The sequence below is a fragment of the Equus quagga genome, chromosome 7, assembly GCF_021613505.1.
Source record: "Equus quagga isolate Etosha38 chromosome 7, UCLA_HA_Equagga_1.0, whole genome shotgun sequence".
Lineage (NCBI taxonomy): Eukaryota > Metazoa > Chordata > Mammalia > Perissodactyla > Equidae > Equus > Equus quagga.
In genome coordinates, this window is record NC_060273.1 from 71,430,965 (window position 1) to 71,443,897 (window position 12,933).

Here is a 12,933-nt window from a genome sequence, read left to right on the forward strand (position 1 = left end):
TTATCCCCTCATTTAATTATCTTCAAATTCCAGCCAAGTGTACCTTGTTTCCGGCTAGAATCCCCATTGCTATAGTAGGTGCTATTATTACTCCATTTTACAAGTGGTGAAATTGGCTCAGAATAGTTAACCTGCAAAAAGTCAACAGCTAGGTAAGAGGGAGGAAGAGCAGTTGGGTCTGACTCTAACTCCTCAAAGTTAAGCTAACTCTAAAAAGAAAATGCAAGCATGCCTGCTAAATATTTCCCTGCTCCATTCTTTTCTGCCTCTGGCCCCTCTCCCTTGCCCTTTAAAACTAATTAAATAAAGAGAATCAAATCAAGTTTTCTACAAAAACCAGCATTACTAACTTAATTTACAGTCTCCATAACTTAGATATAAATAGGATAATTTTCAGAAACAAATGACTACACATTTTATAAACAATGAAAAATACTGAATTTATTTTCTAAATCAAGTTTTGCCACTAAAACACTTTTTCCCCAAATCACTGTTATCCAAAGTATTTGCCTGAGTTAATATCACACTCCCTTTAAATACCAACAGTTCAGTAACCACATGAAGACGATCTTACATCATACTTGCCCTCAGAAAAAGAAATGTATTTTTTCTTCATAAGTATATAGTCAAAGAGCCAGAGTACAAAAGGCAGATCAAATACATTTTAGAAAACATGCCAAGTAGTTACTACACGACTACATCAGGGGTCCTCAAATAAAAATTTTAGAAGCCTAATACTCAATCTGTTTATTTTTAGAGGAAATATTTCATACCAAATTCAAGTACTCTGCTTGGTTCACAGGTCTTCTTACATTCTGCCAGTTTGCTGCATGTTTTTTTCATTTTTTCATTATAATCAGGGTAACAGCCTTCTACTTGATTCCACTCCTTCAATTTGAATACTCTGTTTGAACTGCAAAATGTTATCTGACCCTCTCTCCATTTAAAACAGTCGGATTTGTTCACAGTATGTCTTACCATTATTCAACAAACATCTAACACACATCTCTAGAGACAATTTTACCGATGCTTTCCTCTAAAATTTTAATAGCTTTATTGTTTAATTCATTGATGCATTTAGAATTTAGTCATCAGATATGAGAGAGAAGAACATGCTTTTATTATTTTCTCCAAATGGTTTTTAGGTTGTGACATCATCACTGAATAATTCACTCAGCTTGTCCTCATCGATGTGAACACCAAGCTTATCATAAACTAGATCCCCAAATATATCTGAATCCACATAAGGAGCCTACATATGGAGTTTGTCTGTTCTACCCAACTGTCTGACTATTTTCTCCAGCACTAAATCTTTAATTATTGTACACTTTAGAATATATTTGAACATCTCGTAGGGTTAGATTCTTTTTCTGAAAAATTCTGGCTATTCTGGAAGACTTTTTTCTGCCAAATGAACTTTAGTATCATTTTGTTATGTTAAAAAAAAGTTGTTTTAGTTGGGCCTTCTATTCCCAGACAGAACTGAACTAGCAAAAACTACACTAGGTCACAGAATAACAAACTACAGAAGATAAAAGACCAATACAAATTTACATTAGAAAGGAAAAATAAAGTGCCCGTGGTTCCCTAAAGTAACTCTGCTATCACTATTTTAAAACTTCTTAATCTGCAAATATTTGATAATTTTTAAAAATTCAAAATATTTTTAAGAACTTTATATATGAAAATTTCCCCCAGGTAAATAATCTAAATTAATGGAAAATCCAGATGCTTAGAAAAGATAATTGCAATTACATAAGAGGAAAACTGGAAACAACCCAAAAGTCAGCCTACAAGGGAAAAGGTAATTACGGTGTCATATTCAACGAAATAGAAAGCAATGATTAAAAGGATAACTATGAAGACAACATACCAATACGAAAAAAGGCAGAACGCAATCATAGCCATTAACACTTCCCAAGCATTTACGCCACGTAGCATGTTAAGTGCTTTAAAAGCATTATCTCATTGAATCCTTATAATAATATCTTTATATCTATCATTGGTCCACAGCTAGTAAAAACACTCAGGATTCAAACTCAGGTCTCTAACTCCAGAGACAAAGTATGTTAGGATTTGTTTATTTGAATGGATAATGAAGGAAAGAAGAGAACAGAGGAAACTGGAACGACAGGGATTTTCTGGGTTTTTTTTTTTCATTTAACCATTGTTATAATGCACTTTGTATAAAAACATAATTTTAAAAAAGATTTTGAAAAAATTTATCACAAAACAATTTTCATGTGTGCACTGCATATACTAAAGATGGATATTATTTCACAAAACTTTTGTTTCAATCACTTACACATATGTATAGATGGAGTAAATGTGTTTCTCACTGTGGGTTGTAGTCAAAAACCTCAGAAACACTGCCTTATGTTATACATGCACTGTACTGTAGTAACAAGAGTCAACAGATCTATTAGTCAATAAGAATTCCAAGAAGCCTGGAATGTTAAGACAGTCTAGAAGATGGCTGTCCAATAGAACTTTCTGCACCAAAAGAAATGCTCTCTAATTTCATTGTCCGTGCTGTCCTATACAGTGGCCACTAACCACATATGGCTAGTGCAACTGAGGAACTGGATTTTTAATTTTATTTAAACTTAAATGCCACATGCAGCTAGTGACTACCATACTGGACAGCACAGCTCTAGGATTTGCTCCTACTGACACATTCCAGGTAGGTAAAGTGAATGAAACAAAACCTTACCTAAAAATATGACAAAGCACTTCATGGGAAAGTTGATTCATATAGTCCTTCGTTTCATCTGATATTGCTTCCTCAGGGAGTTCACTATTCACGAGACATGTTTTAACACTTTTCTTTCTTGGGCCCATTGCTGCGTTATCTCCAGTATCAAAGACCAAATCTCCCCTCTTGGTTACTTGAGTTCAAAGCACCTGAAGGCAAACAGAGAACAGAGTAGACTAAAGCACACCAAGCCCAGACAGAAATCATCCCCATAAAACCTAGGTAAAACAATGTTTATTTTAAAATACAAAGGTAATGCTATTACAACAGTACAAACCATACTCAAATGAATAAAAATATTACATAAAAGGCACAGAACATCTTTTTCTGAAGAGCAATAGAGAATACTATAAAAATGCATTATGCAGAATGAGTGAAAAATCCAAGGAATCAGGAGTCCTGGATTCTAATTTGTACTCTGTTGCTTCCCAGCTAACTCACTCAATTTCTCCATGCATCAATTTCTTCATATGTAAAGCAAAATCATTGAACTAAGTAAACAAACCCCCTCCCAACTCCAGGAGCTTGTGATTCTAGGACTGCTCCTAACACAGCAAAAGGGAGAAGAGGACTCCTGGATCTGCCACAAACTACTTCTATGAACTTGAGTCACCTTTTAAATTCTTCATTCTCCTGCCTATAAAATGAGGGGATTAAACTGCACTAGTGGGTTATAAACCCCTTTATGAATCTGATAAAACTATAGACCTTCTCCTCAAAAAAGAAAGAATTTTATGTGCAATTTCAGAGGGAGAAAAAAACCAGCCTTCTCCTTCTCCCTCTCCTGCAAATACTAAGGAGCAGAGGTTAATTCACTTTGTGTCAAATGTACATTTTGTTTATTTTTAAAATAAGCTTTAGTGAGGGAGGAAGAGAGGGAAGGAGAGAGAAAGCGGGAGGAGTGGAGAGGGGAAGAGATCAAGTCAGATGAGCCAGGACCCAGAGGCTTTTTATTTTGTTGCTCAGGTTAAGAGAAAACTAAGTGAAAATAATGTCCTTTAAATAGCATTATCAATTATCACTGGTAAAATTCTGAAAAAGTATTTGGACTCGGGGCCGGCCTGGTGGAGCAGCGGTTAGGCACCCACGTTCTACGTTGGCGGCCTGAGATTCACTGGTTCAGAGCCCGGGTGCGGACATGGCACTGCTTGGCAAGCCAGGCTGTGGTAGGTGTCCCACATATAAAGTAGAGGAAGATGGGCACGGATGTTAGCTCAGGGCCAGTCTTCCTCAGCAAAAAGAGGAGGATTGGCAGCAGTTAGTTCAGGGCTAATCTTCCTAAAACAAAAAAGTATCTGGACTCAAACTCAGAGAACTTTAGTTGAGAGCTTAAACTTAACCATGTGATAGTGAGGCATAGAACTGCTGTTCCAGATCAGTGGATCTCTAGATTAAATAGTGTTTGCTCCATTTTATGCACCAATTTTTTCTTTTTCTTGACTATAATCCTTACTGTTAAAGCTTTCTGAAGCGGACTGCAGGCTTCTATTTTCTTACAGAGTTGACTCAATAAAAGCTTAACCTTTCCTCGATGACCCGGTTATAAATATGAATATACATTATATTCTGTGACGCCTCCCCTCAGGGGCTACCGAAGTATGCAGAGTTCCTGGGGCTCCTTTGCGTCAGCAGTAAATGGGAGAAAACTACAAAGCTAAGTGAATTCTCCTATTTCTTGTGCTGTGTGTGTGTTCTGGTCTCTTCTTCCCTCACTGAAAGGTTATGTGCTGTTACTTCTGGCAGGTGTCAGCATGCTTGCTTCTCCCTGTACTCCACCCATACCCAGAAACACCCACCCCTACCACCTCTAATTTCTTACTTCTAATCAGCTATCACCTGGAAAACCAAAGAAGTAAGTTTTTAGAATTGTGTGTGGATTAGTATCAACAGGTACCTAGTACCATGGGCCGAAGGAATTCTGCAAAGAGTAGGTACATGAGCTACAGTGCACTGAATTTGTGACACCCATTTTACCTTCTCAGAAGCTTATTTATATGTTGTCCAGCACATTTTGGCTAACAGACCTCTGCAGAAACAAAGTTTATACTCAGAATTCTCCACAAAAAAAGTTATAACTATACTCGTCTGCTTCTGATTATATTGTTGCCCATCTTTTCCTACTTACTTCCCTCTTTCCATTTTTGATGGCTCCTGAAACTGCAAATGGATCTTTCCATTTTTGATGGCTCCTGAAACTGCTCTAAGGTTATTCTGACCTCCTAAGCATCAAACCCAATAGCCTCTCTTGGGTGCTCCCCCATCTGACCCATTTGTAGTAGGGGACATTGCTGACTACTCCTGTGAAAACCTCTCATCTTTTGGCTCCTAAAGTGATCTTCTCTCGGTCCTCTTCCTTCCTCCATAACTACTCCTTAGCCTCTTTTGCCAATTCACCCTACAACCTCCTTCTCCTTGGCGAATCGTATCCATTCTCAAGGCTTCGGCTACTACAAATACACTAAAAAAAGATATCCACTTCTGGTTCCTCTCTCTCCTGAGCTCCGACCTTTATTTCCTCCAGCTATGAGAAACCTTGAACATCCTTGAAAAATATTATGTCCAAACTGAACTGTCTCCACGACCACAAACACTGCCCCCCTTCCAAAACACACACACACACCTGTTTCCCCTACTGTAGTTTACCAGATTCCCAAATTAGAAATCTTGAAATCAGCCTCAACATATTATGATCTCTCACTTCCCACAGCCACTTGATTGGCTCTTCTTATCAATTTTATCACGATACTACTTTTGCATCCATTCCTACTGGCTTTCAGGCTTTTATCAACCCTCATCCGGGCTACTGCAATGGCTTCCTAAATGATGTCCACCACGGTATCCCCAGGGCCTGGAACAAAGCCTACCACACAGTAGGCCCACAATAAGTAATTTGCTGAATAAATGCTTACCATACCACACTCCACATTGAAGGTAGAGTTAACTTTTTAAAGCATTCCTCTGATTGCATATAAAGTGACAAAAGCAAGAGGTATGATACGCCAAAAGTATTATCCCATTTGCATAAAAGAAAAAGGAGAAATATGCTTGTGTTTGCATGGGAAATTTTTGGAAGGATCCACAACAAAACATTAACAGTGGTTACCTTGGGCAGTGAGAACAGAGGTTTAAGAAAGTAGAAAGGAGACTTTTACTTTTCTTATCCTTCTCCATTGTTTGAAGATTTTAGATTGGTCATGTATATTATATTTCCTAAAAAAAACATCAAAAGCCAATTAAGCCTACAAGGAATTCTAGTTTCCAGAGGATAACATCTTCCCAATCCAGTCTCAGGCCACCTTTCCAATCTTATCTCTCCATCCTTACCACTTGCCCCTCAGGACACTCACTCCGGCTGCACCAGTATCCTCTGTTCCCCCAAACTAACACGGATCTTTCATTCCTAATAAGCTATTAACTCGGACTGGAACATCCTTCCCTTCCCTTTTTTGCCTGGAAACCTCTAATCTGCCTTCAAAATCTAGTTTAAATGTTAAGTCCTCTGTGAAAAACTCCTACTCACCCCCTTTGGAGCTCCCTGTGAGCTTTAACATACGCTTCTACTACAGCGCCTCGTGTAGAATCTTATCGGTCATGTCTCTGCCAGAAAAAGGAAAAGAATCTCAGTCTCCTGCCTCCAGGTGGTAACAAGTCCTTGCTCATAATAAGTCTTCCAGTGTCTGATGCATGAACATCCCTCAGTCTTTCCATTATTCCATATGCATCCAGTAGTTTCGAGGCTGCTAAGAACCATTTCATGCTCCCCTGAGCACTGCGTTTGCTACCACAGCACTCAGTGATCGCAGCACCAAGCCAATAACCCTGGCAAAAATGCCATCAGATTTTACTCCAATAAGAACACATAACAGTTACCCTGTAGCATGCAAATGCCTCAACAAGACTATAACCAGTATAGAACAATCCAACCACAAATTAATTCTCCAGCTATCACATTTTAGCACAGGCTTCACCTTTAAGAATCTTGACAACTCCAACTATTTATGGATACCATGTTCTTGACTTTTCATGCAGTCAAGGAAAATTCTTTGTCAACCTTTCTCCCTTCTTTTTCTAAAGCGAAACCACATCACTTAATAATTTACACCCTCATTTTATGATTCCACCTTTTAGTATTCCTTATTATTTTGCAATGCTGTGGTTTTGTATGAATCAGACTTAGTAGCCCCAGTGCACAACCTATGCTTGAAGTTTTAAACCAAACAGACTGCACCTTAAATATCACTGAGTTTATAAAAGTTCACTTGTTTAGAACTCGGAAAAATATTTACTTACAGATATGACATTATACAACATTATCTGAGGCTGGGTCTCCAACAAGTCCACACAAATCTATTTAACCTACAATATGCACTAATATTAACTACCAAAGGGCCTAAATTAGCAGGACTAACTAACAAAATTTTAGGTGAAATTGTATACATATTTCCCATATCATGCCTACAAATGAAGATCTGTTCATTTGGTAGTGACTCCCCTGCTCTAAGCCTTTGGTGGGGAAGGGCTTGTGGGGATGAACATAGGGGTAAAAGGTAAGATCTCCATCTTACATCTAGGGGCTTAACACCTCAGGACCTATAGCCAGGGGAAATCCATCAGTTCTTTCCAGTCCAAGTAGGTGCCCCCGGAAATGTCTGGCAGATAAAAAGCTTCCTCATTAAAGAACTCATTTATTTTCCCTCACCGCCACTCAAACTCTATAAAGCACAACAAAATTGTTTCAGTAAAGTTGGCTTCATCTTCATTTAAGTGAAATATCTAGCTAGGCTATGCTGACCATTTCATCCTGGCCACTGAGTAACAGAGGCTTGGTATCCCTGCATGGGAAAAAACCCAGCAATCAAGACATGCAAAGTCCCAAGTGACGACGGTATCTCTCTTTTATGTGCACTCTTTCTCTCAACCAACTTTCTTTCAGTGGGATGAAGGATAAAAGCAACAAGAACAAAAAATTGCCATGGCTAGCCTTCTATGTCTTGCTTTCTTCCTACCCCATCTCTAAAATATCACCGTTTGTCACCTAAGAAACTCAACAAGGTAAGGAAAGTCCAAAGCAGCAGCAGGTTAGAAGGGAAGGGGGAAAGGAGGGAAATTCCAGTTATCAGCAGTAGATAAAGATGAACCGGTTGAAATGGGCCCAACAGAGGAGTCATGGAGGGTAAGCGAGAGGTGAGTATAAATAACAGGTGAGTATAAATATCTGAGCCAGCCCTGGTGGTCTAGTGGTTAAGATTCGGCACCACCATCCGGATTCTTTTCCTAGTTAGGGAACCACACCACCCATCTGTCAGCTGTCATATTGTGGTGGCTGCGTGTTGCTGTGACGCTGAAAGCGATGCCAGTGGTATTTCAAATACCAGCAGGGTCATCCACGGTGGACAGGTTTCAGTGGAGCTTCCATACTAGGAAGAAGAAATTGGCCACCCACTTCTGAAAAAACTGGCCATAAAAACCCTATGAAGCAGTGGAGCATTGTCTGATACAGTGCCAGAAGATGAGAGGATGGTGCAAAAAGACCGGGCGGGGTTCCATTCAGCTGTACAGAGTCACTAGGAGTCAGAATCGACTTGACAGCACTAACAACAAAAAATAAATACGTGAAGATTTTATTTTGCAGCACTAGGTTATTCCTAGGGTAAGCAAGTTCTGGAGACTCAGACTGTAAAGCTCAAAGAAATGTCAGTCTGATCAAATTATAGAATCCCAGAACGTTAAAAGTTGAAGAGGGCCCCAGGGACTATCTAGTCATACAGTCTTAATTTTTTGTGGGTTATGAACCCACCTGAGACTACGATGAAAGCTGCACATCATCTCTCCAAGAGAAAAACAAAACTACCCAGACTCATGCACATGGAATTACATATATTACAGATACAATTTCAGGGGCTTCACAGACCCATCAATGCTCATGCACAGTTCCCTGTCCAACACTGGCTCCTCAACCTTCATATGGACAAACAGAAGCAGAGAAGACAAGTCACCTGCCCAAGGGCACATATCAAGTGTCAGAGCTCAGGCTGGGATCCAGACTTCCCAGCCTACGCTATACACCCCATCATCAGGCCAGTCATCTGTACCTGGGCTGTCTCCCTGCATTCCAGAGCTATACCCAGCGCCGGAGACAGGCTTCTGGATGCTGACAGAACTGCTGCTGACCGCACCCTCCTTCACAAAATAGGGTTTGTGGTCCATCTAATTTAGGCTCCCACACACTAGCCTATAGCAGCCCTGGGTATCCTCCAGTCATCCTGTGACTCTGTTTAGCAGACCTTAGCCACAGGAAGCATCATTTTTGCCCTGGCAGCCCATACATTCTAAGTAACAAGCCTGAATTGTCTGTTAGTATTCTTTAAATCAGGGTCCTTCCACAACATAATTTCTCTTAGGCATGCTCTTCCAACCTGCCAGTAAAAATCTCCTCCCATTCCAAACAAAACAACACTATCCTCTACTAACTCAATTCCTTCTGCTTGCTCTCAGCTTTACCCTTATCTTTTCATCCTTAACCTTCATGGTTGTCTCCACCTCTTGTAAGATAGCACCAATATTTCCTCGCTTGCAAAATCACGTAATTTTCCCTTTAATCCTCTATTTCCACGATATAGGTTTTAACACTTATTGCCCACAATGCTGACAGCTGCTGATACCTACAAAAGTCGTATATAAATCCATTCCTTTACTCCCTAAATGTCACAACTAGAAATCTTCCTATACCTGTTCCATCCTGTCAACATCCTCCTCCATCCCTGACTTATTCTACCAATTACTCCCTTCCTAGGATCACACCAGGCCCTCCAGAGTATGTGTTTGTCTCTTATTAACACACTTTATAGGGCAGAGATGAACCAACTTTTCTTACAACTAACCAGAAAACTTAGGGACCTCTTATAAAATTTTCACAATTCTGAATCAATTTTTCATTCTATATCTAATTAATAACAATTCTCTGGAGAAACTCCTTCTTTTCCTGATTATTATCTATTCACCCATCCATCCATTCCCTCACTCAATTATTTATTTACTGCCTACTAAGTGCTAGGCGGTGACAGTCTTTCTTCCCATGAAGTTCACAGTCTCAGAGTGGAGACAGATTCCACCACCAGTTTCTTACAAGTCAGTCATTTCAACTACTAAAACCTAAATTACCTCTCACTACCCTCACCAAAAATAGCTCTCTTCCATTTAAAACTTCCCAATGTCCTCAATCATCCTAGGGTCAAGGGCTTCCCTGCCCTTCAGGTTTCTAATGCCTTTTTTTAGCTTCTATGGCTTCAGCTTGCTCATAGCAAAGTAATCTTGCATGCCACTTAACATGACCCCATTCCTCACATCACAGATGTTGTACATCTATGACAGGACGGCCTCTCTTGCCTCAAGAAATGCCCACCACACCCACCAAGCTGTTCAGATAAATAAATAGGCAAAAAAACCTCCCAGAATTACAGTGCTGAAAGCGTCTAGGAATCATCCAGTCCAACTCTTCATTTTCCAGATAAGGAAACGGAGGCCCAGAGAGGTAAGCTGGTTTGTCCAAAATTACAGAGCCAGAAAGTACCAGAGCTGAAGCAAGGATTCCGGTCTTCAACTCCAGTTCCAGTCCAATTTCATTTCACTCTATCGCTGTACCTTACTGAAATCTGGTTTTTCCTTTTTCTCCTACTCTATGCCTTAGTATCTTTGTTCCTAAAGTGTGTACCCCTAGGCACACAGTCATTTAAACAAACACACATAAAAACGTCTATATTCTTTACCCAAAGGGTGCATTAGAATTACAGCATCACAAATTTTAGAGAGGGAGGGAGACTTAGGGATCACCTAAACCAGTAATTGTCAAAAAGAAACTTAAAAATTACAAGCACAGATTTTTCAGCCTATACAACTAGATACATAATACGTACCCTCCACATTCCACCTTTTCCCTCACCGAGAAAATCATGGCCTTATAGAGCCGTTATTTTATTCTTCAGTTGTGCTGGGAGGATGGGAAAGGGAATTAAGAACCAGTGACCTAATCCAGCTCCTTTATTTGACAGATGAGAAATCTTAAATCCAGAGAGAGGAAAGGATTTGCTCAAAGAGAACCAGCAAGCTGACAGCAGCTTTAGGATAAAAAACAAGGTCTATTTTTCACAGTGGGGTGTTTTACACGGCTGGTGTGGGTTTATATAACAAAGGCTTTGGGACGGAGCTTCCCACTGCTCAGGAAGCACAAGAATCTTCCCAAGTGCCCAGCTGCCCTTGGCCGGCTTGGTGTCTGGAAAGGAACATGGTACACATCTCTTGTCAGTCAACTCCTGGCTATGCAGGATGCAGGGAAGACATGCTTTTCAGGTCTGTCTCTAAGGAAAGACTTTTTGTAAGGGAGTTTGGAATCAGATTTTCAGGGCGAGGGGCATCAGAGGCATCAAATACATTCATTTTACAGATACGCAAATTGTGGCATAGAGAGGGTAATGGACTTAGACAAGGTCACACAGTGCGTCGGTGAATGAGGAAAGACTAGAAAATGGGGCTCCTGATCCCAGGGCTGGCGGCCTCTCAAAGACGTAGTATTCACGGCGTCTTACTCAGGGACATCCCCTCAGTACGCTGACTACAGGCCTTCCTCAATTTACTGCCTTAAACACTGACTTACGTTAAAATCGTGGAATTCTTGAAGCCCGGAGTGGGATGGGGTCCCAGAAGGTACCCAGGCCAAACCCCCCATTGTGTTGAGGAAAGCGAGGCCCAGAAGGGGTTCTGTATACTGGAATCCGGGGCCAGGGTTCAGACAGGGTTCAGACTGGCAAACCCCGCAACCAGGGCCTAAAAGGCCAAGAACCACAAGCCCAATCTCTCTCTCCCGGGAGCTCTAGGCCCGAAGAAGGCCCGAGATCCAGAGCCCAGGCGGTCGGGAGACCCGAAGCCCCCATCCGGCCGCCTCCGCCCCGCCGCACGGCCCCCCGGCCCTCGGCCGCCGCCTCACCTACGCCGGCCCTCCGTCTGTTATTGTGGTTGAGAGGGAGGGAGAAACGCGACAGACACTTCCCACGGCCCCCACCGCCGAGCCGCTTCCGCTTCCGCCGCCGCTCGGGCATTTCCGGAGAGATATCTTCCGGGGCCGGGCGCGCACCCCGCGTCCATGTTGAGTGTGGGAAGGAGGCGTCGAGACACGGCAGCCATGTTAAGCGTGGCGTTTCGGGAAGGGCTGGGGCTGGGCTTTCTTTTACGTAAGGGCGTCGCCGCGCCGGAAGTGCTGTGTTTGATCCAAGGGTTTGTGGTTTCGTGGTTGGCTCCGCTGATGCTCTTTGGCCTTGGATAAGCTTTGGGACCTCGAGTTTGTGATTTGCAAAGTGGCCCGGTTCCCGTAGAGACGTTGTTAGAATTCACCCAGCTAAAAACAGAAAACTTTTTTTCTTTTTCTTTAGGTTGAGGGGCAGGGAGGGCAGTAAGATGATAATGTTAAATCAGCTCTTCTCTACATTTGGAACTCTGTGCAGGTAATTAACGTATTTTAACGTTTCCAAAGGGCTTTCACATCAGTGTCTCATTAAAAACTCCCTAGCACTCTGACATATGGGCAGGATTCAGCTTAATCGTTTTTGTTTTTGAGGGATGAAAACCATCTTCAGAGGTATGATTTGTTCAATGTCACACAGCTGGACTGAAACCCAGATTTTTTACCCTCCAGATCCCGCCTTCTTGCCCCTACAATACATGTAATTAAAATGGGCAAAATATCTGTGTTGAAATGATACAAATACCTCTTAGGAAACTTAGTGTGCATTAGTGTGCATTGAAGCTACATAAGACATGATTTGACAAGACACGGGTGACTAGACGATTCTGCTGTACAAAGGACTGACGGTGGCTTGGGTTCCCCTGGTCCTTCCTATTCTTTTCTTGATTGATATCAAACCCACTGGTTTTCCCTCCTTCTCTACTATGGTTTGGTGCCACAGGTTTCAGCTTGCCTTAGGCAGTCACAGTTCTAGCCATTTCATTCCATATGTCAAACCATATATCTTGATTTGGGGTTCTGAGAAGAAAATCAAAACAACGACAACAGCAACAAAACCTCATCATGTTTATGTACTATTCACCTTAATCGCAGCTTTCATATTACATTCTTCTTGTAAGGGAAGATAAACTCCTATTCCCATGTTACTTGCTTTTGTCAATTT

The 12,933-nt window shown here is 41.3% G+C and overlaps 1 protein-coding gene across 6 annotated transcripts in view; it reads right to left on the bottom strand.

Annotated features, from left to right (window-relative positions):
- The window catches only part of FBXO38 (F-box protein 38), a 55,059-nt gene extending 43,232 nt beyond the window's left edge, over positions 1-11,827 (bottom strand). For 3 of the 6 annotated variants that reach the window (XM_046665698.1, XM_046665696.1, XM_046665692.1), the window contains exons 1-4: positions 11,736-11,821; positions 6,276-6,352; positions 5,859-5,965; positions 2,714-2,904 (exon numbers count right to left, since the gene is read on the bottom strand). In XM_046665698.1, the coding sequence (XP_046521654.1) occupies positions 2,714-2,841 (128 nt within the window). In that variant the 5' untranslated portion in view covers positions 2,842-2,904; positions 5,859-5,965; positions 6,276-6,352; positions 11,736-11,821. Of the gene's footprint in view, positions 1-2,713; positions 2,905-5,858; positions 5,966-6,275; positions 6,353-11,405; positions 11,678-11,735 lie in introns of those variants that run through there. The other 3 variants (XM_046665694.1, XM_046665693.1, XM_046665695.1) reach the window with 3 other exon arrangements.
- Positions 11,828-12,933: the final 1,106 nt, after the last annotated feature.